At 40.8% G+C, this 27926-nt stretch overlaps 1 protein-coding gene across 1 annotated transcript; it reads right to left on the bottom strand.

The window, feature by feature from the left end:
• Slc26a3 (solute carrier family 26 member 3) lies at positions 1 to 27926 on the bottom strand. The gene is made up of 20 exons (XM_035445165.1): positions 27796 to 27926; positions 27176 to 27315; positions 24866 to 24976; positions 24470 to 24636; positions 22816 to 22980; positions 21185 to 21337; positions 20425 to 20507; positions 16600 to 16747; positions 16384 to 16497; positions 16202 to 16279; positions 13010 to 13105; positions 11537 to 11643; positions 10208 to 10277; positions 10021 to 10113; positions 8729 to 8824; positions 7984 to 8217; positions 5654 to 5708; positions 3123 to 3265; positions 2957 to 3022; positions 1 to 544 (listed from the first exon to the last, which is right to left on the bottom strand). The coding sequence occupies exons 1-20, from the start codon at positions 27924 to 27926 to the stop codon at positions 521 to 523; spliced, it is 2274 nt and encodes a 757-aa protein (XP_035301056.1). The 3' UTR covers positions 1 to 520.

Genomic DNA, 27926 nt, shown 5'->3' with positions numbered 1-27926 from the left:
TAAAAATCTGGTCAAAAAAGTCCTATTGTAAAGTTCTGTTAAAAGATTCTCATAGCAGTGTTGTCACAGCGCTCAAGAAGGGATCCACAGCAATCATGTTTCAGAAAGCCAACAAATTTAGTAAAATAGCACACACCTGTACAGCTTAATTGTTTAAAATAGAGATGTATTAGCATGACCTGTATAAATTAGAGTCAAAGTGGTGCTGTAAATACAGCACAAAACATTGTGCATGAAGATAATGACTTGGATAGGAATCTGTCAATGCTACAAAAATACATATAAACAAAATACTTTTCTACCTTTTATAAGTCTACAAGGCAGAAAATTAGGAATATGTACATAATTTCATACTGGATATGTGAAAAATATACCATGCTAGAACAATCTCGTTCCAAAGTTTGAAACATAATTCTGTCAAATAAAAATATCATTCATACAATGTATGAACTTAGCAATAACTTTCTAGGTATAAAGTTGTTGATATGACAGATGAGAATCCTTCTGAATTATATCTTGATTAGAATTTCGTTTCAACTGGTACCTGGAAGAAAACAAAGTTTTTGTTTTAAATAATTTTTTAAGTTCCCCTTTCAGCAACTCTTTCATAGGATCTGGAACTTAACAGTTACCAATTTTTTTTTATCTTTTTAAATGACCTATTTATTTTATGTATATGGGTATTTGCCTGAATGTATGTACATGGATCATGTGCATGCCTGATGCTTGCAGAAGCCAGAAAACCACTGGATCCTCTGGGACTTGGCTTACCGATGGCTGCAAGTTGCCATGTCAGTGTTGGGAATTGAACCCAGGTCCTCTAGAAGAACTGCCCATGCTCTTACTGAGTCATCGCTCCAGCTTTAAAAAAATCTTTAATGACCTATTGCTGCTTGGTTAAGATGGATCCATGCATTGACATGTTTGTGTATATTTCAAAGACCTACTTGTAGCTTAAGCAAAATACCAATACAACGTGTTGCAACAGTATATGTCCTTATATTTGTTTTGAGTGACCCAAGCTCCAAGAAGCCTTAGATACCAGTCAGCCATCTTGTTTTGGTTTTAAATTTTTTACATTTATTTGATCATTTATTTATTTAATGAGTAGAGAAGCATGCCCTATTGTACACGTGGAAGTCAGAGGACAACTTGAAAGAGTTTGTTCTCCCATTGTGTGGGTTCTGGAAATCAAACTTAAGTCATCAGGCTCAGCAGCAAGTACCCTTACACACTGAGCTAACTCTTTGCCTTCCTTCTTCACCTTCTGCAGCTGGTGGCCTATCCACAACTGTTGTTTTATTTTCCTCTAAGCAAATCAAGAAGCTGGTGTTAAATTTTTATTTTCTCAGTATGGGAAGCCAAGATATATATCATGGTGCTGGCTCCATTCTGATTTAAGTGCTATTCTTAGATTTCATCCCTTAGTACTTGGTGACAATTCTGAAGCCAAACTGGGTGTGCGTATGTCTGAATCCATGGTGGGACGAAGTGTCGTGCCCGCTCTTCTCAGGCCTCTGCTAACGTCCTCTCATTTCACCTTTGCTCTTTGCTATCGCTCCTGGGTTATCTGACCCTGGACCTTGATTTGTGTCTCATCTGCATTCCTGTTCTCTGTTCTTAGGAGATACCTTTAGCCACCTCCTGTACTTGATGACAGTTAGATTCTTCTTCAGGGACCTTAATCAGTCTTTAACTGAAGTATAGAAGTGGTATACTATAATGAGGCAGAATGCAGGATTTGTCATCAGTTCTTAGGTCAAGTTCTGTTGCTACCATTCAGTCTGTGTCCTCAAACAAATTAGTTAAGTTCTCTGAGCCCATTTATCAACACCCTCATTTGAAATAGAAGATATCTTCTTTGTATGTTGTCCTAAGGATTTATTAATTAATTTATTTTATTTATTTATTTTGGTTTTTCGAGACAGGGTTTCTCTGTGTAGCTTTGGAGCCTATCCTGGCACTCTCTCTGGAGACCAGGCTGGCCTCGAACTCACAGAGATCCACCTGCCTCTGCCTCCTAAGTGCTGGGATTAAAGGCGTGCGCCACCGACGCCCGGCTTGTCCTAAGGATTTAAAATAATGTAATAACCTATCATGTCATGGGCATACAATAGAAATCACTTTAAAGTACAGATGATGTCTTTTAGGACTGAATATACTACAAATGAATGTTTAGAATGAATTGGAACTATACAGTTAAATAATTGGCAACTCATTCTAGTAAGAAAAGAAAGGAACTTAACTTTCATGCTGAGAGAACCACTGTTCTAGGGACTTTTATGTGCCTGTATATCTGAGGGTACCTACTATTTTCAAGCTTTGATGGGCAGACTGACCAATGGCTCACCTATCTTATGGGTTATCAGGTTAGAATAAGACCAGGTTTGAGAATTCTATTTCAACTTTGAAAACTGAAATGTGACACTAATTTGTCATTTCCCCTTCCTTCCTTCCTTCCTTCCTTCCTTCCTTCCTTCCTTCCTTCCTTTCTTCCAAGTTTATGTTTCATCAAACTTTTCCATGAAATTAGGCAGCACTGCTTCAGTTTCCAAGGATGAGATCCAGAGGCTCTAGTAGATACTGGATTTTCTACAGATGATGGGAAAAAACCTACTACTTAAAATTGTGTGTGTGTGTGTGTGTGTGTGTGTGTGTGTGTGTGTGTGTGTGTGTGTTTGTGTGCATGTGTGCACACATTGTGTGCATGTGAGGTCTGGTCAATGAAAGTTGGTTCTTCTATCATGAGGAGCTTTGGGCATGAGCTTTGGAACGTCAGGTTTGGCAACAAGTACAGTTTCCTGATGAGCTATTTCACAAGCCCATATGTGTGCATGTATGTATGTATGTATGTATGTATGTATGTATGTATGTATGTATGTATTGTATGTTCATGTGAATGTATATGTATTTGCTGTGAAGTTTGGATGAAGATAAATCTTTTGAAGAATCATACCTGACATTCTCGATTACGTAATCCTCCATTTGTATTTATGGTAAAGTCAAATTTCATCTCTTTTTCCTGAGGAAAAGAGTAGAAATAGGGATCAGGGATTGATGTTGGAATTTAGAGGAGTATAGGTGATTGGCTACATCTGTGAATAACATGAAAGCACCTGTACCTGGCTGGAATTAAACTTTGAAGTGCTGTAGTCCTTCTTCATCAAAATATGCAAAACAGCATCATGGATTGTTAAGAAAAATATTGAGTCTGTGACTTCATCATCAAAAAATTCACACCGAGTAAGTTTGTCAATGAATTCATCTGAAGAAAAAGAAGACACTGTATTATTTAGAGAAGAGACTTGTTTTCTTATGAAACTGCTCAGTTAAAAGTCCATTTGCAAGTACACATTTTGCTGACCCTGAGTTGACTGGAATACTGCCGTGTAACTTGCCTATCTTTCGTATTTAATGCCCTCGTGTGGAAGGGACCAGGAATGGGTTCAGCAAGAAAACCTCAAGTGGCTCTCAGAAGAAATGATTGATTGCACTTTTATCTAGGCAGGGCCTTCCAGAGTTAGTTTCCTTCCTTAATGATGGTAACAAGTGTAGTTATTATTAAAAAGCTGCATTCTTTCTAATTAGAAAACATGGGTGGAGACCTGTGTGTGATGTGCTGAGGTTTTGACTGTCCGGTCAATTATCTACTATTTTCTCAGGTTTCTGGGTTTTGTAAAACATCTTCCTTAGCTTCTCATATTACTTCCCCCATTCTCTTTGAGAAATCCCACATGGTAGGCAGTAGCCAACATTTGTTTGCACAGATCACTCACGCAAATATGACCTTATATCTATTATGTGCAAAGCTCTAAGCAATAAAAAGGTAAATTAGACTTGAATCTCATCCTTAAAGAACATTTATACATAATTGTATTACTGACAGGAAAAGTGAAACAGCAGGGCAAGGAACAGTCTAGTTCCCCCTTTTCATTTCCTTCATTTTAAATACAATAACTAGCATGTTGTAGATCCTCACATTATTTTGGTATGGCTGTTTCCTCCTGGTGAGCATCATAGAAAACTGTACAGCACCACAGCATGTTACAGTGCTTAGGGTTTAGAGAAGGGTGGGGAATAGGGTGGCTGATAGGGTTGAAGGTCATAGGAATCTTTCAACAGACAGGGGCCCAGAAAGTAAGGGGGAACGGGAAGGAAGGTGATGTCAGACTGAAAAGAGTAACAGTCGGCAGAGGCAGGTGGGTACAAACAATGGTAGAGGGGAAATAAAGCCCTTGAGTAAATTAACAGGTTGCCAGGATTAGTGGGGTGTTTTTAACTATAATCAACCATTGAAACCATAGGGGTCTGACATGTAGTAGGTACTGAGTGAGTCTTCATTGGATTAAGTGCCGTTTCCTAAGAACTAGTCAAGAGACAGGGACTACAAAGATAAACAAGACCAGTACTGCCTCTAGAGGAGACAAGTAGGGACCCTAACAGAACTGTGGAACAACTTGGTTTGTGAACCATGCAGCTGCAGGCTGAAGCTCCAGTGCCCTCCCTGGCAAAGTATTTGGTTACTGCTGGAAAAAAATAGTGAAAGAATTTTCGAGTCAGATTATTAGATGAGAGGATTCTAGGGATGCATCAATACATAAGTGTTTGGACCTGGTGGCTTATGGACTGTCGGGAGGAGAGGAGGGGAGGAGTTAAAGATGACTGAGGACCTACACAGGGAAATGGTGCAGTGATGCTACTACGATCAAGATTGAAAAAGGCAGGGAGAGAGAGGCCACACATACTGAACTCGTGTCAGGTGGCTGGTGGATATCCAGCTAATCTATACCTGGCGTCAGCTATGATTTGGGCTGGAGATAGTTTGGGGGATTTGTTAACACAAGTATATATTTGGCATGAGTATGGAGGAGATTGCTAGGAAGAATTTATGAAATCACAGTGATGGATTTTAAGACTGAAGCATGGGGAAAGCCTAATGCCTGGCCAGGGAGAGCAGCTGTAGAGGAAACCGTGTTGCTATGAGAAAGGAGGGAGGCATCAAAAGAACGGGCTCAGAAGCCAAGTAGGGAGAGTTGTAAGGCCACATACTTAAGTAGGCTTCAGAATGCTTCTTTCATCTTGATAAATTGGACACCACCCTTGGATACCTTCGGCAAGAATGGCCTTACCAGCAAAAGGAAGCCAAAGCCAGGTTGTTATGGCCGAACAATACAAGGGGGAGAGGAGACAGCAATGATTCCAGCAAGTTCAAAGTGAAAAGTAGTTCACACATCTCCCTCATTTGCTATACCTATGAAATTGGACCTAAATCATAAAATTCATTTAACCATACATTAACAGCAAAACATAAGCCTATGGTTTCCATGGGGATTTTTATTGGCTCAACTGGAAATTCAGTTCCCTTCTTTGTGAACACATGGCATACCTGTTCTTTCGATGGCTTGTCTAGATTGGCTGTGAGTCTGGAGGTGACACTCTGAACATTAAATACAGTTAAAAGAACCAGGGCGGGGGCTATCATATGATGCCCTGGTTCCATCTTGAGCACTGACAGAAAAGAAAATATTGCTACACCTTTAACCAGGCACAATGGCACATGCCTGTAATACCAGCACCTGGGAGGCTTAGGCCAACCTGAACCACATAGCAAGATGTTATCTTAATAAATCAATAAGTAAATAAATGAACTTACCATCGGTTCCCACAATATATACATCTACCTTGATCCTAATAAATTCTTGCAAAATCTGTTAAAACAGAAGGTATATCTATTTTAGGGAAGAGTTTTCATTTGTCACAAACAAATTATTATAGTACATTATGAGTAATTATTTTCAGAACCATTTATATTTTGGAAGTAGACAGTAAGGTCACACTAAAGCTAAAAACAAGGCTGCATGATAAAAATAAACACAGCTCTGAAGGGAAAAGTCCCCCTCAGTAAGAAATTAAACATTCCTGAGAAACGGATAAGAAAACCTTCTGTCACAAGCTCATAAGATCATCTCTGACTCAATTTCAACACAATATGTTCTATGGAAATGACTAGAACTTTCCCATTTCCTTTTTATTTCCCCTTTGACTTTTCAAGACGGTGTTTCTCTGTGTAGCTCTGGCTGTCCTGGAACTCACTCTATAGACCAGGCTGGTCAGACTCACAGAGATCCTCCTTCCTCTGCCTCCTGAGTGCTGGGACCAAAGGTGTGCCCCACTGGACCAACTAGAACTTTCTATCCAAATAAAACAAACACATAAACTAGTCCATTCATTGTTCCCATGGATAGCAACTGGCTGTGTCGAGTACTAGTACTCAGGGTCTTGCTTTCCAGGCAAAAACCAAATGCCAGTCATGATGTGAGGTAACAAAGTGAAGGACAGGTAGCCTTCATTCTTGATCAGGTTAGGACATAAACACCATCACCATCATCTAAACACTTCTAGACCTTCTCCAGGCACTGTCTGAGAGCTGAGAATTTAAAACAAACAGGCCGGGTGGTGGTGGTGGCACACAAAAAACTAGCCAGAATCTTTGCTCTTGTGTTGTACTGCTGGTATTTAAAAAAATGTGAAGCTGGGTACACACGTTTAATCCTGGCACTCTGGAAGCAGAGGCAAGTGGATCTCTGTGAGTTTGATGCCAGTCTGGTTTTACAGAGTGAGTTCCAGGACAGCCAGAGCTATTTAGAGAAACACATCCCAGCACTCAGGAGGCCAAGGTAGAAGGATTGAGTTCAAGACCAGCCTAGGCTATACAAGTTCACAAAACCCTGTGCTTCATGAGATCCTGTCTCACCCCTGCCCCCCCCAACAAAAAACAAACAAAAAACCCAAACAAAACTAAATGACAAAAAACGACAAAAGGAAAAATTAAGTTAGAAAACTAGATTGGTTTTGCTTTTTAATTTTGTGGTCAGTTCACTCATCCTCAGTGGAACTCAGCTCAGGTTACTTAGACAGGTGCTTGTGAAAACCTAAGAGAAGCAGAAAGCAGTATAGCATTGATCTGTTCCCTGTGTGTTTTTTCAGTTCTGTTGGGAATTAGTTGTAGAAATGCTGAGGATAAAACGAAAAAGAAGCAGGCCACACTACTTGCTTATTCTTTCATATGGCTACTTAGTATAATTTAATATAGCACACACTTTTAAATTGCCAAGTGAAATTTCATCAGTTGGGAAAAGAGGATAAAAACAAATATATCCACTGTCTCCCCGATCCCAGACTCTTCTGGGTCTCCTTTGTTTTCAGGATAATGTATATACAATGCCCAAAAGGGTCTGAGATGCCTGCCTGGGTTTGAAAAGGTGTGAGTGAAGTTGCCTACCTGAAGCTTCTGCAAACATTTTAGGTATGGATTTGGCCACCTTCAATATTAGTGTGGTTCCATCCAACACTCCCCACCACTGTCGCTCCTCACACGTGTGACTAAGGCTAAAATTCTAACAAACTGCGTCTCACCAAGGCTGGGGAGGTAGCTCAGCTGGTAAAGTGCTTGCCAGGCATGAAGACCTGAGTGGGATCCCCAGAACCCACACAAAAAGTCAGGCTGGGTGGTGGCATGGGTCTCTAGCTCCAGCCCTGGGCAGATGAATCTGTGTTTGGGGATTTGTGTGACACAGAGATGGGTGGCTCTTCCAGAGCTCATAGGCCCTAATCAATGAGCTCTAGGGTCAGTGAGAAACCAGGTCTCACAACAAACAAACAAACAAGGAAAGCATCCAAGGAAAACACTCAGTGTTGATCTCTGCTCTCTCTCTCTGGTGTGTGTATGTGTGTGTTTATGCTTGAATGTGTGTGTGGTGTCTGTGGAGTGTATGTGCATGCTTTCATGTTTGCATGTGCATGTGCATGTGGTTGTGTGTGTGTGTGTGTGTGTGTGCCTATGGTGTGTGCATATATGCTATGCACGGATGTATGGTGTGCATTTGTGTGATGTGTGTGTTACCTAAAGTTGTTTTCTTTTGTACATACAACTTTTGCCTTTAGTAAATGCTTCATTGATTTCATCCAGAAAATACAAATTACCGTTTTGAGACCCCTCATTGAGGAGATGTCAAGGAAGGACACTGCTGAAAAATCCAGGATGAGGCTGTGGAGGCTGATTTTAGGGACAGTGATGTTTAGAGGGAGATCGGCATTCCAGTCTAGCTCAAAGGGTAGGTCTGTGGTGTTGATGGGCTGATCTAGCTCTTCTATCTGGTTGTTGTCCAGTTCTTCATCGGAGTCTTTAAAGCCATCAGAGGTGCATATGAACCCTTTCTGCAGGAGAGAGAGGTGGTAACAATGTAATGATTCTGACTGAAAAATGTGTGTATTTCATGGATAAGCAGGAATGCCTGGAGCTTAGATTCAAATTAAGTCAACAACAGGAGTTGTAGATGCTTTGTACTTTTTGTTTTTGATACTTTTCCCAGGACAAAAAACAAAAAACAAACAAACAAACAACAAAACCAAACTTTTAAGCAGAGCCTTAAAGATGACTTTCAAAAACTGACATTAAGGCTAGCAAGATGGCCCAGCGAGGTAAGTGAGCTTGTCACAAGGTTCAGAGACCTGAATTTAATCCCTGGGGCTCCCATGGTGGAAGAAGGAGAGAAGCAACTCCAAAAGTTGCACTTTGACTCCACATCTATGTACACACACACAAATAAATAGATAAATGTAATAAATACACACTAACAGGTGGAGTAAGTTTACCTAGCATTTCATTGAAAGTAATTTGAATTATGCTTTTATCCAAAACACATGGGAATGTGGTCAGAAAACTTACAGGTGTCACTTGTATCAGGCCTCGCTTCTGCAGTTTTCGGATTTTCTTCAAAGCTTTGTTGCGCTTGCGTAGAATTCGAAGTGGACTAAAGCCAACCTGAAAACCCAGTCACCGTGTTACAGGGGAGCTGAGCACCCTGCTCATACAGAACATGATAATAATGACTAGCTGGGAGGTGCTGGAGTTCAGGACACAGGAATAATGTTTTAAATAAAACATTGAGATAAAAATGTTTTAAAATAAAATTGAGATAAACGTTTTAAAAACAACAATACGGAAACAGGGATATGGTTTGCTTAGTCTGCATGCAATTACCAAATTTCAAAAATGTTCATACAGTCCAGAATTTACCCACAAAAGAACCATAAATGGTTTTAAATTTTATTTGAATCTGCTTGTGTGTGGGCCAGCCAAACTCCTAGGGAACTTGATTTTCCTAATCTTAATCATTATAATTTGGCACAAAGAAGGTAAAGGTATGTTTTAAGAATGAATAAAAAGCACTTGTTTGTTTTGTTTTGTCTTTCGAAGATAGGGTCTCATTGTGAGGCTCTGTCTATCCTGGAACTTACTCTGTTGACTAGGTTGGCCTTGAACTCACTGTCTGCCTTTGTCTCCAGAGAGCCAGGATTAAGGACAAGTTTTTGTCTCTTAACCTTAAAAGACTGATCCTTGGCTTCTTTACCAGAACTAAGTACTGATTGTCAATTGTATACTTAATCTCCTTTGAGGTGAAGTCAAACATTAAATGTGTTGTTTCTGTGATGCTATCCCAAGACAGTGTATTAAAACCAACTACCTAGTACCATGAGTGAATGTTTTTACTTCACAGCGAATCTAAAAGCAAAGATTCTGCCTTGAGCCTCATAGGAAGAGGCTTATTTCCCAACATATTAATGGATTCCTTTAAGATAGTTTGTCGTGTGTGTGTGTGTGTGTGTGTGTGTGTGTGTGTGTGTGTGTGTCTGTGTGTGTGTGGTATGTGTGTGTTTAGGAAGGTGGAAGGAAAGGGGCAATGGTTCCTTTATAGACAATAGCAGACAGTGACAGCTTAGCACAGGGCCTTTAATCCCTGGATCACAATGCCAGCACTGACCAGCTGCTAGGTTCTCCTTTTCATTTTTATAAAAGGTCATTTTATTAAAAAAAAAAAAAGATAGTTTGACCTACTCTGGGGCATGCAGACTAAACATTGACACAGCTCAGCTTCAACATACAAGAAGGAAATGACCTTCCCTTTAAAGAGAAAACATTTCACTCCCAGATAATCAGATTTTTTTTTTGAACCTTACAGCATCAGTAAGTTTCTGCTTAAAGAAACCAATGTTTGCAAAGTAGATCGGAGATGGACATCTGAAAATTTTTACTCCTTCTGGCTCATACACCTACAAGACAGAGAAGTATGAAAATTAGGTGAGTCCCATTGCCTTCATTTGACAATATTTTAGCATGTCAAGGACAACAATGGGTCTTTCTTACATCAGCATAATTTTTTTTATTCTTGTAGATGTTGCTCCTTCCAACATTAGCCAGTGTGCTGCATTTTGGACTGTAAGAAAAAAACACCACCCAGTAAATCATTCTTGCATATGTTAAGCCCAGCATTGGTGTTTTTCTAGCTTATTAATATAGGCTTACTTTTCAGAGTTGGAAGATAGGGTAATCCTCATCTAATTAGGGACCGTGGAGTGAAGACACCTTAGCTTTGTGTTCCAGGGCTTTGTAAATGGTGACTCTCTTTACAAGCAAGCCAATAAGACCGTGGCAGTTTAATGTTAAATACAACTGTGGTTGGGTGAGGTAGAGTCCTATGTACCCAACTGTACAAATAAGGATGACGTATACAAAAAAAGGACTTGCCCACGTGACCATTTGGTTTGTCTCTACATTTGATGGAGCTCAGATACAGAATCCAGTTCAATAAGAATACAAGGTATGAAAGGAGAGAACAACAGAGTTTTCATGCTGGTGTGTTCTACTGTTCAAGGAATGAACTATAGTAGCAACTTCTGCTTTAGAACACTCAGTTCCCATTTCTCTTGCATTGCACCACGGATTCCAGCTAGTCAGAGTGACCACATGGTGGTGATATTTATTACTTGACAAAGACTGGATGACTTTAAGAATCAAGTATTACAAACTTTTGTTGAATTTTGGGACTGGGGGGTCTTTGAGAAGTTCACAGATTCAGTACACTCAGCTGAAGAGGAAGAGGGAGCCCCCCCCCCCCCCCCCCGGCTGCGTTAGGACTCTGTTCTCTAGGTCCCTCATTCTCCTGCTTAACCAGTCTCAGGCAACAATACCAAGGCTGCTCAGGACAGAGTCCCATCCTGTACACAGGTGAGCAGCACAGACTGTGTGCTTGCTAGTTCTTTACCCTGTATCAAAGCAGAAGCAGGCCAGCAGCAGGTGTCCTCTTTAGACTGGAATCCAATTCAGGACCATTCTACTGTCCTTCAAGCCTTCAGGTGGAGTGACTTGAGAGATGTTAGATTTACTTATTTTTATATATGTGTATGAATGTTTCACTTGCTTGAATGTATGTGTACTACATGCATGCATGCTGTTTGAGGACGTTACATGGTATTGGTTCCCCTGGAACTAGAGAAGTTGTGGGTGCTGGGAATTGAACCTGGGTCTACTGCTAGAGCAACAAGTGCTCTTAACACTGAGCCATCCCTCTACTCATGGTCAGTCTTGATAGGTACGTATGCCTATCAAACACACTACTTTTCTCTTAGTCACTGACAATTGCTTTTAGGGTAGGTCAAGGCCTGTGAAGTTGTGCAGAGCTCAGGGAACACTTACAATTGGGTCCTGAACACAATAGTTAGGAGCTGAAATGCCACACTTGCTGCCAGGCCTAATCCAAGTCCCAGGACAATGGCAAAGATGAAGGTCATGATCCAAATTAGCTGTAAGAAGAGAAAACAACACACACATTGGGATGTAAACAAGTACAGTGTTATAGGTCCAGAGCTAGAGATAGCAGGCTGGGGCCAAAGGCAGTGGTTGGAGGTTGTTATCTTGGTCCAGGGAACAAAGTGCCTAGGAAGACATGTCTCAAGAGGTCATTTCATTTTTGCTGGCTCAGAGTTGGGCCACAGAAACTCAAGCCCTACAGACACTGTGCTTATTTTTATTCCATCCCAGAACAGGTTTAAGAAAGGGGATTGAATTGTCACAACAAAAATTCTAGAGCAGTTCACTCTTACAATTCAGCAAATTAGGATTGGAATATAGCAATAGTAGAACACCAGCCTAGCATGTTTTAGGCCCTTGATTTGATCCCCAGCACTACAAGAAAAACAGACAAGCAAACCCCAGCCTTGTCCTATTGATTTAATTGATGGATGTTATCTTTACAAAAACTTGAGCAGACTAAAAGTGGGTTAAATTTGCTTGTGATGACCTATCAGGAACACAAGCTAAATGGATGAAGCTTATTGCTTTATGCTCTTGGAGTACCATAGGGTATGCCAACAAGAAGTTTTATACTCAGACTTTGACCCTGATTAAATTATAAAGTCAGCTTTTCAGGCAAGTTGAAAGCAAGTAGGAACTTTCCCCCCCAAAATGGGTGTTTCCAGAAGGAATGTTCAGAATTTATACCCTCTGCTGGTTCTCTGGAAACTAACACATCATTTAACAAAGAACAGAAACAACATATACCCTAAAATTCAGAGCACTTCTGTGGTGTTCATCATAACCTACAAGAACTTTAATGACATATTGAAGGAAAGCCCTACGCTAGTGTTTTAGGAAGCACTTTATATTTTCAAGAATCCATCCATTTATTTATTTTTAGGTTTTTTGGGTGTGTGCATGTTTTGTCTGCCTGCCCAAGGACACCAGAAGAGCCAAATCCCCTAAAACTGAGTTACAGGTGGTTGTGGGTCACCCAACATGGGTGCTGGGGACTGAATTCAGAACTCAGTATTCTTAACCATTGAGCCATCTCTCCAGCCTTGTTTGTTATTTTTGAAATAGGAGCTCATTAAGAAGCTCAGGCTGGCCTCAAACTCTTCCTGCTCAGTCTGCAGAGTGCTGAGATTAAAGGAATCATCTTGGCATTATAATGCCATCATCATTTTAAGTTAAAAATCCCAGATAATGACCAGTAGAGCATGCAATTTCAAGATAAGAAAGAAACTACGGTTATTGCAAAAAGATAAGTAGAAGCAAAATTTCACAGCATTTACAACATATACATCTTAAATCAGCATCAAGCTACCATTCTAATTTTTCATTTTTTTCTCAAATACCATTGCATCTACTTACACAATCATATTTATCCTTTTTCCACAATCTGCCTATTTCAGCAAACTGCATCAGCATTCCCTTTAAGTTTCCAAGTGCTAAAGCAGCCAGGACAGACTGTGAAAGACATAAACAACAGATGTTCTTTTGAGTTAATAAAATAAACCATGTAGAAGCAAAGGTGAAGGCCACAGATAAGTGTCTCAGTAGGCCTCAAAGATAGCAAAGAACACACCCCTTTCTGGTGTTCGGTGCTTGACGGACCAGGGTTGGGACTTGTTTCCCTACATGAGATTGTCCCCATCCCAGTGACAAGAGTTGAACAGATCTTTGTGACTATGCCATAAATGAGCTGATGGCACTTACAGTAGTCTATGTCCTTCGAGAAGTAGATCCTACATGTGAACCCGTTGAACCTGCCCATCTAAACAAAGACAAAGGGGTTGCTTTGGGGGATGACAACTATCAAGCTGTTTTATAAAAGGAAGCTAATGATCGAAGAATGGTTAACAAATGCCTGAGGCAGACTCCAAGACCACCCAGACCATAGCTGCCTTGTTCCCAGAGCATACTATGGTAAATGTATATAGGAGGGGCTTAGAAATTAGTCATTGAATGAGTGGATGAGCCGATGACTTATTTATATTTCCCAATCTAGGAGTGACAACCCACAACATAGCCTCTTAAAAAGTCCCAACACTGACACAGTTGAATGGTGGATTTACTAAGAAGGTCTTGAGGTGTTAACTCAGCCTGCCACATATCACTCATCATTTCTGGTGTTTCACATACCATAATTAGTGCTTTTGGGAGCTGCTCCAGTTAATAAAAAAAATTCTGACTAGTGATGTATACCTAGGCTCATTTGGCTCACAGCACAATGGCAGGCAGGACTTTTCCCTACTTACTCTTCACTTGGCTCCATCCTGAGTGCAGTGTGCTACTTGTGTGCTGAAGACTTTCACACCATGAAAGCACAACAACCAAAGGAAACCAAACAGGGCTTTCATTTTCATGTCTTGAAGATGGTTTAGCTGGGCCAGGTATTTTAATCTTCACAATTAATTATTTACTTTAGTATCTACTCAGTTCATTTGATTCACTGTGATAGTAGAGGTCACCATTTAGAAGAAATAAGTCTTAAGTAACATTAAAAAGGGGGGGTGTGTGTGGAGAGATGTTTCTGGTTAAGAGCACTGGCTGCTCTTCCAGAGGATCAGTGTTCAATTCCCAGCACCTATAGAATGGCTCACCACCATCTGTAATTCCAGTTTCAGGGGAACCTGATGCCCTCTTGTAGCCTCCACAGGCATTGCATGCATGTGGTACACAGCCATTCAAGCAGGCAAAACTACCCATCCTCATAAAATGAAGATGAAAATTTAAAAAAGTATGTACAAATGAATACTATTTTAAAAAAGGAGAAAGTAGAATAAAATTTGTGATGTGCTTACCAGTGTTTTTCTAGTGTCAATGTCCTGGTTTTGTTACTATACTACAGGTGTGAGTTGTCATTTCCATGGTGGCTGGTGAATGATATACTTTTCTATTCAGTAGGCTTCCTTGTTTTGTAAGAGCTTAGAAATATGCAGATGTCTGGTTAGAGACACTGCACTTTCCATTAGGCATTTTCCCTAGCATTGTTCCATGGAAAACCAATTTGAAATCATTTATAGTGAAACATATATGCAGCAGAATACTCAAAGCACAGAGGAACATGGGTGTGTGTGTGTGATTTTAGAATCTGTGGATATGTGGGAAGCTTTCAGTACATATTCAGCATAGGCCTTGCTACTGGCTGTTCTGACTTGGTAGGATGAATAGAAGCAGGGTCATGACTCAGGCAACATGGAGATGCTACAGATACAATTGTACAGAGTTTACCTCGGGGTTCTCTGTAGCAGTTGCTTTCATTAACATTCTAGACAAGGTCCTTGAGAATAAGTTATTCGAAAGACAGAGACAATTTTAAGTAGTGATTGTTTCTTCAGCATCTCCACAGCAATGTGGGCGAGCAGAACCCACATTTACATATGGAAGAAGCCCATGAGGCCTCTTCTCTATGTAGAGGAGAAGGTGTGGATTTGTTTTTATTGAGCTATACATTTAAAAAAAAATTCTTTACTGGTGATGTCTTGACTTCTCTCCTGACATTTGTTTTGAAGCTAAGGATTTTGGTGTGTGGAAGACATGGTTTTGGCAAATAGTGCTCTGTACTTCTTGGAGACAGATTCAGCCAATATAGTTCTTAGGAATGGAGGTGAGTATACATTCCAGCTATCGATCAACATGGAAGAAGTACCCAGATAGCAAACAATAGATTTTGGTGGGCCAAATCATGTTTCTATTTTCCTTGCAGTCAGAAGTATAAGGGAATGTGTGGATAATAATATTAATGATTTTTATTACTGGTCTTAGTGACCTGGTTAATCAATTTATTGCCACAGCTACTCTGTATAGCAGGTGCTAATCTATCCCTGTTTTACAGACAGGTTAAGGCATTGACCTCAAACCACAGTTAGTAAGTGACAGAGCTAAGATTAGAAGATGGTCACAGGAGCCCCGATCCATTTATGTACTCCTTTGAGGTCCTATTGCTCCCAGGGGGCAATGCACTTGTATTAACCACCATCTGCTTCCACAGAGGCTCTGTGGTTTCCAGGATGCCGGGGCTTCTTACAAGTATTAAATGAAACCCAAACAGTTACAAACAGACCTTGAAGGTAAGAGGTGAGTTCTGTGTCTGGCTGTTTACTCCCATCCTACAAGCTGACAATGTTGGCTTTGGAGTCAAACCAAACTCCTTTGTGCTGCAGGGCATGTTCCCAAGAACAGGTGTGGGGCTGGCAGCACCACTCTCTACATGAGATAGAGGCCTTGATGACCTAACCCTTTAAGAAAATCTTTACTTGTCAGTCTAGGTCGAAACTGCAATGCCAGAATGCCTCCCTACTTAAACATTAATTATGCTCTGCTCTCTGCACCTGCAGACAGGAGAGTAGATAAAGCAGTTTGAGCATCTGCATTCCTGACATTCATAAAAGGCTCTGCCAGGAGAAAGGAAATCTGGGTCCATACAGTGTTGACTACAGAGAGTATCTGAGAGTTTGTCATGAACTCATTTTCCCTAGCATAGTTTGTGATTTCAGAATTTGGGAGTTAGATTTAACACCCCAAGGAGAGAGATGTTGCCTCCCCAGAGAAGAGAATTACCTTTTGTAGTGGCTGCAGAAGAAATCCGATGGCGACAATGACAATGAGCACGATGACAGCTGAGAGAAGCCCTGCAACCTGTGAAGATGAAATAGATCTCATGACAGCAGCTGCTCTCCACGGGGCTTGGGCTTCCCAGGCATCAGCGTTCACTTGGCTTTGCAGCCGGGATGCTAGAATACCTGAGTTTTGCCTCCTGTGCTCTCCTGAACTCCTGATCTGGAAAGGGCTGTGCTCCCTGCAAATCCTTTGAATGCTCCAGTGAATATGTTGCTCACTCCCAAGGCAATCAACTCCTACAGAAGGCATGGGAAGAAACTTTTCCTAAAATGGTCTCTTTCAGAAGAGTATTAGGTGTATGAAATAGTATGTATCTAATTAGACCCAGCTCGGCTTACCTGATTGCCATCTATTGGATAATCGTATTTGAGGGAATAGACACTAGCAACCGAAAAGGCCACTGCAAAGCCGACAATTGCAATTCCAAAGCTGTCTCCTATGGTGTCTTGGAAAACTTCCACACTGGGTGTAATAGGGGGCTGAAATCTGAATTTGAAAACAGCCAAAACTATATGTCACCAACTTGTTCAGAAACCCAAAAGATTATTGAGCAAAAAAATGGATGAAACAATCTGTGCTGAGTTGTGTCTTTCTTTGAAATGTGGCCTAAAGAACTTTGTTCTATTGAAAAGTCTGGAATTTCTCTTTTTACTATTGTGATGCTTGGACTGATGAAAGTTATAAATCCAGCCTGACAATAATGGTAAGATGGATATTATCTGGCCAGTGCACTCAAAGTATCATGTGTACTCATATTCCCCTTCAGGCAAATGTCTTAGATTCCACGTGTTGTCACCATAGGTTTCAGAGCATTAATCTCAGCACCCTCAATACTTGTCCATGGCTGAAGCCTCTTTGAACAAACACAGTTCCAGGACAAGGAAAGTAAAAATCTTCCTGTTAGCGACAGTAGCTTTTCACTGACAGCCGTGAGAGGTGGGCCTTGGGCTTTATTTACCCTGTGCTCTGGGAAATGTCCAGGCTGCACCACACCCAGACAGAAGCAGCTTTAGGTCTAAGGTGGTAAGTGTTCAGAGATCAGTGTGCCTTGCAGGGGGTACTTCTATGTTTATGTTCATAGCCTCAAGCAGTTAAATATATTTGCCAGTTGTGTTATAAAAGCTGCATGTCTCAAACAACATCAGGGTACCAAAATGCTCAGCTCCTTCAGCATCTGCTTCAGACCTGAAGCTTTTTGGAAGTGCATAATTGGATCCAGTCAAATGTGCCTGAATTATTGTTTCATCTTTTATGTCTTTGGTAATAAATACTGGGCTGTAGTCTTGACAAAGCATTATTCCATGCAAGTTAGAAGGGTGGATTAGAATTTAGGTTTTATAAAATGAACCTAAAAGCAGAGATACAATTAAAGATTGCATTTTGTATCAAAATAACTAAGAACCTCTCATTATTATAATTTTGCTTTTGGTTTGACTTCTGAGCATTATAGTGTGGTATGATGGAGTTTATTGGCCAAAGACTCCATTCCTTGGCTCTACTTTTCCTGAGCCTGGTTCATCATTTGTCAAATGAAATAATAGCTTTCTTTTCTTCATAGTTACGTGGGAAGGTCAACTAGAATAGTGATTGTGAGCACTGCACACCAGGAAACACAACTAAAATAGTGATTGTGAGCGCTGCACACCAGGAAACACAACTAAAATAGTGATTGTGAGCACTGCACACCAGGAAACACAACTAAAATAGTGATTGTGAGCACTGCACACCAGGAAACACAACTTGCCTGCTGACTATGCCTGTAAGATGCCTCTGGAAGCCAACACAGCCTCTGTGATGTTCCTTTACCCTTTCATTCCACTTCCCTTGGGTCATGCCATTTGCACACATTTAGTGTGCATATGTGACTCCACAAAAATAAATTCCTAAAGTAGCATATGCATCAATAGCAAACTAGCAAGAATTAATAACCATTACTTTCAGTAATTGTGGTAGAATATTATTTTCAGGTGTGTGACTTTTGTTTATGCTGCATTTGTTTAACTCTGTGAAGCTGTGTTACTGTGCCTGTCTAAAACACCGTTGGTTCTACTGAGGATCTGAACAGCCATTAGTTAGGCAGGATAGGTGGGGCTGCAGGCAGAGTATAAATAGAAGGAGAAATGAGGCGGAGGGGAAGCCAGAAGAGAACAAGGAAAGGAGGACCTCAGGGGCTGGCCAACCAGCCACCCAGACAGCCACAGAGTAAGAAGGAAAGAAAGATACACAGAAGAAAGATAAAAACCCAGAGACAAAAGGTAGATAGTATAACTTAAGTAAAGATGACTAGAAATAAGTCAAGCTAAGGTTAGGCATTCATAACTAGGAATAAGCCTCCGTGTGTGTAATTTATTGGGAGCTGGGTGGCAGGCCCCCAAAAGAGAAAAAAACACCATACTACAAGTAATAGTCTATTTGCTGTCAACAGAGATTTAAAATGCTCACTTGGTTATTTAGAAAAAGTTGGAATGCATTAAGACACCTCATGTGCTTTGTATCTCATTTAGATTCTAAACCAGCAAGCAGTAATGTCTGAACTTGAAATAGAAGTTGTGCATTTAACATGTCACAAGCATAAACCCATTTAATACTTCCAGGATCTTTACTATTTTTAGCATCCTTTCACAACCAAGTGCACAGAGTACCAGTCTAGTGATTTTGTCCAAGGACAGGAAGTATGTCTGAAGTCAACTTCAGGTGCTCCTGAGCTGCAGCACTGAGCACGTGTACTTGGTCACATTACCTCTCTGGAGAACTCATGGTTAATAAACATGAGCTACATGTGTCCCCACCCCACACCTGGTGGCTAAGTACATGTATATTTAATATATTTACTAAATAAGGATTATCACTCAGTCATCTTATTTATCATTTATTTTCAAAACATTCTACTTCTGACTAGCTCCCCTTTGATTTTTGCGTTTGTTTATTTTCTGATGGGGTTTATGTCTCTAAGACATTTAAGTGAAGTGCAATCACTTGAAAATTGCAGGCTGGGAAGAAACCCAGAGACAAACTTTCCCAGTCTTGTTTCTCACAACTTCTAAAAACTAGAAAAATAATTTTTAATTAACTGAAACACATGAAGATATGCTAATAAATATATGTAGCATACCTGTATAAAAATGTTGCTTTTAAAAGCCACACATATATCTGCTTTTAAAAGAATTCAGCTAAGCCAGGAGGTGGTGGCTCATGCCTTTAATCCCAGCAGGCAGATCTATGTGAGTTCAAGGTCAGCCTGGTCTACAGAGTGAGTTCCAGGACAGCCAGAGCTACACAGAGAAACCCTATTTCAAAAAACAAAAACAAAACAAAACAAAAAATTCAACTATATTAAGATAGATATAGTGACTATATATAATTTCTGTAAATATCAAATAATTGTTAAGCCTAGAGAAAGGAAAATCATCATTATTTTAACTAGAGGACAGCTTTCCTTGGTAAACTGAAAGCAACCAATACTATCTGTGGTTAGGGGTCAGAGAGAGAAAACAACATAAACCTAGGCTCCCTCTCAGCCCACTAAGTATAGGGTATCTACTTTCAGATTCCTGTACCCCAACTTCCCATCCCATCCTCTGGCTTTGCTCTGAGTGTGACCATGCTGCTGTATTAGTCAGTTGGTGTGGCTTCTGTGTGTCCCTTAGAAGTTTGGAACTTGGCTCAGGTGGACCTCAAACAAAGCGTTGCTTGTTGTTTACAGATGACGCCACTTAATAAGGAGACGTGGTTTAGTCTTTTGAACTTTTCCTAATTTTCATTTTTTTATTTTATAAAGGTCTGTGTGTACCATCTGGATGCAGATGTCCATGGAGATCATAAGAGGAAGTCACATACCCTGGAAGTAGAATTATAAAAGGTGGTTGCAGGCTGCCATGTGTGGCTGGGAACTGAACTCAGATTCTCTGGAAGAGCAGTGAGTGACCTTAACCGCTGAGCCATCTCTCCAGCCCCAATTTTCACTGTTTTTGAATCCTGACAGCTTGGTTTGTGAGTTTTCCTGCAAGGAGACTCTTTCTAAGTGTCATGAACCCTGGAATTCTTTTTGACTGGTTGCTCCAGAGAAAGGGTATCAGGACTTCTCAAGAGGTAGTATGATTCTTGAAATTACTGTTGCTTTCTTCACTGATTATGGAAGATGCCAGCATTGAAGATACACTTACCCTAGACTCATGTTCCCAACCACAGCCACGCCAAACCTCTGTTCAAAATTACAGCCATATGATATGCCTGTTGCAATCACAGTCTGCAAAGTTCCAAATTGCCCAAATTAGAATGTGAGGTACAACAAAGAGTCACTTTGAAAACAGTACCATTGCCCCAAATCCAAACCTGCTTGCTACCAAAGCTTGGCTATCTGAGTCTGATTCCTGAGATCCACTTGATAGAACTCCTGCAAGTTTGTCTCTGACCTCATATACCCAACAGCAAATAAAGATACATGTAGTAAAAAGGTTAAAAAAAAATCTAATAACCTTTAGCCTATGCCTAGATACCTTTTTTTTCTTTTGAGACAGGGTTTCTCTGTGTAGTTTTGTAGACCAGGCTGGCCTCAAACTCACAGAGATCTACCTGCCTCTGTCTCCTGAGTGCTGGGATTAAAGGTGTGGATCACCACCACCCTGCTTGTCCTAGATACCTTTTAAGAAGCATCAAGGCAATTCTAATTTGCATGGGGATCACAGCTCAAGCTTGATGAGTTCTTTTTACAGTCTGGCTATGGAGGGCTTGCTGTTCCCACCTTGGAAAGAATAAACCCAGATAATGGGAAGGAACTGGTAAACTCTGATGAAGAGAAATCCATACTAAATGTTAAACCCAGAAATGGGAGCTAGGGCCTGCCTCACAGCAACCTGGTGTACAGATGGTTTTCTCTCCTTAAAACTATATTATGAATGACATTCTCCCGACAACAGGCAATACCATAATGAGTTCGATGGGGATAGGCACTGGAAGCTTGCTTCTGTAGCGCTGATTGACTTCTTTAACAACAAATACAACCACTAGAATAATCACAGATGTCACGAGGTCTGCGATGTTAGTCTTGTGAATTTGTGTGAAGACTGACTCCAGGACCTATCATTAGAAACACAGATGCACTGAAGTCCTGTATGAATTAGTAATTCAAACACATTTCTCTCCAAACAGATTAAAACAGATATTAAGACAAAAGACTGGCACAAAGCTACAGCTTTTCTGTGTTCAGCTGCTGTCAATCATGAGCCCTCAAACTGCAGGGGCTGTCATGGGGATACAATGACAGTGAATTAGCATAGCAGAAAACACTGCTTTGGGGATGTGTCTAAAAAAGATCCTTAGTTAGTATCAAATTTTGTTGGGTATTTTCATGGTTTTACAATGCATCTACTCTGCCCCTAGGTCTCATTGGCTTTTTGTTTGTTTTGTTTGCAGTACTGGAGGTTGAACCAAATATAAGGTCTCACCCACACTAGGCAATAATACTTATTTTTTTTTATTTCATAGAATTTGCTACTGTTCTGTCCAAGGAGTCATGTCTAACTTCTGAGCATTTTTGTTTGTTTTTTAAGTACATCCTTTCATAATACAGACATTCTCTGGGTCACATGAAAAAACGCCTACACTATGCAGAGTGTCTACTTCTTGCAGGAAGCCGGTTTGTAGACCCATAGGCCCAAAACAGCTCAAGCAGACCCAAGCTGGATCCCATGGACACCCCAGTTCTGGAATACTTCTGTGTGGGAGTGAGAGTGTTTGGAACAGGTGCTGCCTCAGAACCCCAAAGACTATCCAGACTATTCCAGAAGGACTGAAGATACAACCTGCTGAGAAACTAATAGGGTGCCACTGTCTTGTGCTGCTTGCAGCAGACTATACCAAAACAAAGTGGAGTCATTCAAGCTAAATTCTACACAACCACACCAACGTTTTAAAGGAGCAGATCGATCCCCAAAGAATAGTTTTTCACTCCCACAAAAGGAACCCCCGGTCTTTAACAGCCTACTGGGTTAGTTGTTTGTCTCTGCTTTAATCCATGCTGGGATGGAGCTTAGGAAGGAGGGTAGCTGGAAGTGACCTGCCAAGAACCAATCAGGTTTCTGTTCAGTTCTGTTTGATTCCCACCTTATCAAGCTCACTGTTCTGTATTTTTCAGTGGGGCTTGAGGCCAAATAAGACCACTTTTGAGGATAACAGAGAGAGGTGTCCATGTCCAAAGTTCTGGTTGGTATCTCAAAATTAAAAAAGTTGATTAAAAGGGAGAAATTAACCATGCCCCAAAGCTGTCTTCATATGTATTTTAAACTTTTTTTCCATACAAAGTAACTTAACTTGATACTTAACTGTACTGGATTACTGGATTGCAGACATGGAACTTCATACACTTCTCTCTCTCTCTTCCCCCTCCTCTCTCTCTCTCTCTCTCTCTCTCTCTCTCTCTCTCTCTCTCTGTGTGTGTGTGTGGGGGGATTGGCCTCGAACTTACAGAGATCCACCTGCCTTTGTCTCCCAAGTGCTGAAATTAAAGGCCATCATGCCAGCTACTTTGGTATCATTGAAAAGACAGGAATACTTACTTTGAAAATAGAGAATGGGTCACTGTGTGCTGGGACGGTCAGCTGCAGCATGAATTTCAGTTGAGAAACCAAGACATGAATGGCCGCAGCTGTGGTGAAGCCACTGATTAGGGACTCAGATAGGTATATCACCACAAAACCTATCTGCAGAACCCCCAAGAGCAACTGGAGAGAGAAGGACAAAAGCCTTTGTTAGTGTAGGTTAGGGGTGCACATTAGCAAACCAAAGGCTCACACCTGAAGTGCATGAAAATTCGAAGCACAGCCCATGGAAACACCCCTTGAAGAACCAATGCCTCTGCCTCCGGGCACATCGACCATTCAAGATTTTTCTTGGCCTTCTCTTCCATCCGTCAGGTTGAACACCTCATGATGTTCAGATAGTACATAAGTCCCAAGCCTCCAGACCTATGAGACTCATCAAGGACTCATTTTTAGGTGCAATATCTTTAGAAGATGCACCATGAGCCTGGTATAGCAAAATCTTACCTCCATCAGTCCTCACAAATTCGTTGTTGAGGCATGCATGGGTGAGTGAGTGCAACAAGTTACTCAACTTGCTTAGGAAACATGTGACCAGGGCTGATGAGGTGGTTCAGAGGGTTAAAGTACTTGCTGCCAAGACAGAAGACCCGAGCTCAATCTCTGGGGCCCTCATAGTGGAAGGAGATAACCAACTCCCAAAAGTTGTCCTGTGAACCTAGCCCCACATAAATACATACATGTAGAAAATAAACACTGCATACTGCATGTTAGAAGGGTGAGATTTTAGCCAGAGAACAAAGGTGCTAACTGTCCCCAAAGCATCATTGCCTACAGGGAGTGTATTAAGTGGACTCCGATTCCCTCACACACTTGACTGTCTTCTACACACATCTCCAAAATACAGGATTTGGAGCATGCAAAATCCAAATTAAGTTCCACTTTTTCACATTCAGAAATGTGTGAGAAACAAATGACCACAAGGCTTGTCAACACTTGTGTCCTTATACAATGACTTCTTCTTTCTTCTAGAATAAGCAAAGATATCACTGGGATCTTAAGTAACATCCTGAAAAACGCATGGCATTTTCGCTGTTCATGATGGGGGTGGTTGGGAGTGAAGGCGCAGTCTCACCATAATCTTTTTCATGGTACTTCCCAGTCTTTTACATGGATAGTTTAAAAAGCACAGCGCCAATTCCCTCCCAACTGAATTATAGTAGTAACAAGGAATTAGAAAGAAAAACTTCCAAAGCTATTAGTGTCATTGTATAGTTAGGTTTGATGATGACATGGTTGCAATATAGTTTTATTAAATTAAGCATTTCATTTCTTACCATGTATGCCTTCATCCTGCCACTTTTATTTCTATCTAGATTGTGTTTATCTGTTTGTGTCTACATCATATTTACACTTTGGTTGTGGTTAATGACTCTTCAAAAATATATGGGGAGTCTGGTAGGATCTGGGAGGAGTTGGGGAGGCAAGAGAATACAATCAAGATACATTATATACAATTCCCAGGGAATAAATAAGAACATTATTTAAAAATACTTTCTATGGTTCTTTCAGTGGGGGCATGCAAACCAAAAGATGAAGAGTCACAGGAGGATAAAGATACAGAAAGATAGGGACCAGTTTGGCAGACAAATTACATTAGAATCCGGCTCACCTGAATGATTCCAGAAAGAACAGTTACTGATGCAGCCACCATTACCCTCTCCTCTATCACAGAATCATTTTCGATTGAGCTTGAGGACAATTCTGGAGCACTATCGCCTCCTGAGGCCACTCTTGTAACTACAACTCCCACCATCATACTCAGAACAGGAAACGGACCTAGTTAACAAAGGTAAATGATGGTCAGTATGTGCCTTTCTAAACCTGAGTTGCTGTTCAACCACAAAATTGCCTAATACAACTACCGTATAGAATCAGCCTTAGCCCCAATTCTTTCAGGAAACCATGAATCTTCTGAATTATACACAACTTGGAATTTACAGAGTTTCTAATAGAATTTACAAAGAGTGAATAAAACCAGCGTGAATCTATCCAGTAATCGACTTACCCACAGATATGTGTCTAGAAGTGCCCAAGAAAAAGTAGGTTATGACTGGGAAAAAGGCCGCATACAGCCCGTAGGCTGGAGGGATGTTGACCAGCAGAGCAAATGCTAAACCTGGAAAGACAACAGCCGGGTCTTTAGTTTTCATCTGGTTCTCCTAGTAGTTTAGATTGGGCATTTGGAGTAAGTCACCACATTAACCCAAAATGTGTCAAAGATATAGATACAAGAAGTAAAACTAACATTGTTAGAAGAACACACGAGTATGAATCTTAGAAATCTTGGATCAGCAACAGTCTCTCAGAAGGGCACAAGCAATCAAAGACTTGAAAGTAAAAATGCTTCAGTTGCAACATGGGTCAATGAAGAGTACCTGCCTAACATGTGGGATGCTCTGGGTTTAATCACAGCATGGGAAAAACAAAAGCACACTCAAGGCACACTATTAGCAAAGTGAGCTTTAATCAGAGGATTTAGCCCAGTAATAGAGCACTTGCCTAGCATGCAGGAGGCCTTAGTTTGTCTCCCCAGTACCGCAAAATAAGGATGTTTAGGGAACTGGGCTATAGCTCAATGGGAGTATATTTGCCCTGGGCTTAATCCACTCTCCCCTAATCACATTAAAGACACAGGAAATGGCCACAATGGGTCATCTTTTAGGCCAGGCATGGTGACACATGCTTGTAATCTTAGCATTTGGGAGGTGGAGGAGGATCAGGAGTTTGAGGCCAGCCAAGGCTACATGAGACCATGTTTCAACCTCCCTTCCTCTCTTGAGTTTTAAAAACAGAAAGTGAAATGACAACACAGAGAGTGAAAACAGCTGTTGCATATATATATATATATATATATATATATATAATATATATATATATATATCAGATAAAGGTCAGAAATATACAAGTAACCCTTGCAACTCAACAGTGTTCCATAGCTCATGGTGGCCTCACATATGCTATCTAGTTTATGCCTCCTGCCTCTGCCTCCTGGGTGCTGGGATGGCAGGCATGGACACCTGAGTCATATTGTTCTGGCAATGGAACCGAGGGCTTTGGGCATGATGGGCAATCACTCTACTCATGGAGCCACATTTCCAGCCTGGCAACCCGCACTTTTAAAACAGCCAAGAAGAACTAGGGGTCTAGTTCAGTCATAAGGTACTTGCTTGGTATGTGTCAGGCCCTCCAGCACCACCCGAACAAACAAAACAAAAGATGAAGGATTTGGAAACGTAGTTTTCCAAAGACACGCAAAAGGGTAATAAGCACAAGAAAAGAGCAGATACTTAACCAAACATCATTAGCTAATAGAGAAATATAATCAAAGCCACAAGGTGCCACTTCTCACCCACTGTGATGGCGAAGATAAAAAGATAGCAAGCAATAAGGTGGAGCAGCATCTGAAGCTACAAGCACTGCTGGGAAGAATGGAAATGAAACAACATCTCTACAAGTAATTACACATTGAGCTACCACAGGACCCAGCACTTATACTCCTATGGATGTATCCAGACAATTTAAACATATTTTTAGATGAAGAGTTGTACGCAAATGTTCATAAAAGTTTATTCATCATCACCTCTGAATAGAAATGACTCAAATGTTCAATGAAATGTGGTACATGCAGTAGAATATTGTCCTTGTTACAATATGAATAAACTGGATAGCATTATGCTAATAGAAAAGAATCAGACACATACAATTCCATCTGCACGGAATATCCAGAATAGGAAAATCCATAGATACAGAAAGTGTTAAAGCGATGAGTGGAGGGAAGAGTGTGATGTGTCTATCAAAAGGTAAAGGCTTTGGTGTGTGTGTGAAGGGGTAGGGAGGAGAGAAGGTGGTGAAAATATGCTAGAATTAGTGATGCTAGATGTGCAACCTGATGGATATGCTAAAAACCATAGAACTATACATATCAAAAGTGAGGCTGGGCATTTAACATGTTGGTAGAATGCAAGCCTTGCTCTAGCGCGCGCGCGCGCGCACACACACACACACACACACACACACACACACACACACACACACAGAAGAATTATAAGGGTGAATCTTTTTGTTTTTGTTTTTCAAGACAGGGTTTCTCTGTATTGCTTTGGAGGCTGTCCTGGCACTCGCTCTGTAGACCAGGCTGGTCTCAAACTCACAGAGATCCACCTGCCTCTGCCTCCCGAGTGCTGGCATTAAAGGTGTGGACCACTACCGTCCGGCATAAGGGTGAATCATAAGATTCAATGTTAATTGAATAAGACATGTTAATTACATCTTTAATATAAAAGAAAAGGTAAAAGAGAAAAAAGGGAGGAAATACCTTGTAGTACAGCCACCAGTCCCGTGCTGATGCCAGAAACGATGTCACTCAAAAGCCATTCCTTTATCTTGTATGCTGGCAACCAAGATGCTATGGGGAACAAAGACAGGGCGATTTTCTTGGCCCTTTGTGAGGAGCAGCTGAAAACATTGAAAGTACAGATTAGTGAATTAATATCAAACTTTAAGTTTGGTGTCTAAAACTAGGTAGAAAATTGGCAAAGCTGACATTATTTCAAAGATGAAACTGGCAATTTCACTCCCACTAACAATAGCCTCTTTGCCCCTGCCAAAAGCTTTGGTCACTACCAAAGAAACTTTTTAAAAAGGAAAATGCCAGCTTTTCTTTGGCTGAAACAGAACTGTATAGCATTTCAATTGAGAATTTGCCTGTTTCCATCTGTTAGTCTCTGACTTGGAAGCACTGTGTTTGTGCCGCTAGCTGAGATGGTGTGTTCTTTTTGCCTTTTCACCTCAGGCAGTGAATAAAAGGCTTGGAAAGCCAAGACTGACAGATTCCCGGACCTATGGACTCGAGCCAGAAGAAAAAGCATGAAAGCTAGAAAATTTAGGAGAAATTGCTTGTTTCTTCCTCATTCCAGTACCGTAAGAATCTCTTACCTACAACACCCTTTGAGATGATCCAGGAATGTCTTGTGGTGTCTGTGCGTCTTCTTGAACTCCTCTCCAAAAGTGTTTGTGGAATACACTGGTCTGGCCACTATGTACTGATTCCCTATGGCTTCAATCAT

The sequence above is a fragment of the Cricetulus griseus genome, chromosome 5 (assembly GCF_003668045.3).
Source record: "Cricetulus griseus strain 17A/GY chromosome 5, alternate assembly CriGri-PICRH-1.0, whole genome shotgun sequence".
NCBI lineage: Eukaryota > Metazoa > Chordata > Mammalia > Rodentia > Cricetidae > Cricetulus > Cricetulus griseus.
The sequence above is the reverse complement of the archived record's forward strand: the minus strand, read 5'-3'. Positions and strand labels throughout refer to the sequence as shown.

Excerpts from the sequence above, each read along its gene's own strand:
- Slc26a3 (XM_035445165.1), bottom strand. The coding sequence starts at position 27,926 with ATGATTGAAGCCATAGGGAATCAGTACATAGTGGCCAGACCAGTGTAT. Across the intron at positions 11,644-13,009 it reads AAAAGGATAAATATGATTGT|CTAATTTGGATCATGACCTT; the intron begins GTAAGTAGATGC and ends CTCTTCTTACAG. Across the intron at positions 545-2,956 it reads TACGTAATCGAGAATGTCAG|GTACCAGTTGAAACGAAATT; the intron begins GTATGATTCTTC and ends GTTTTCTTCCAG.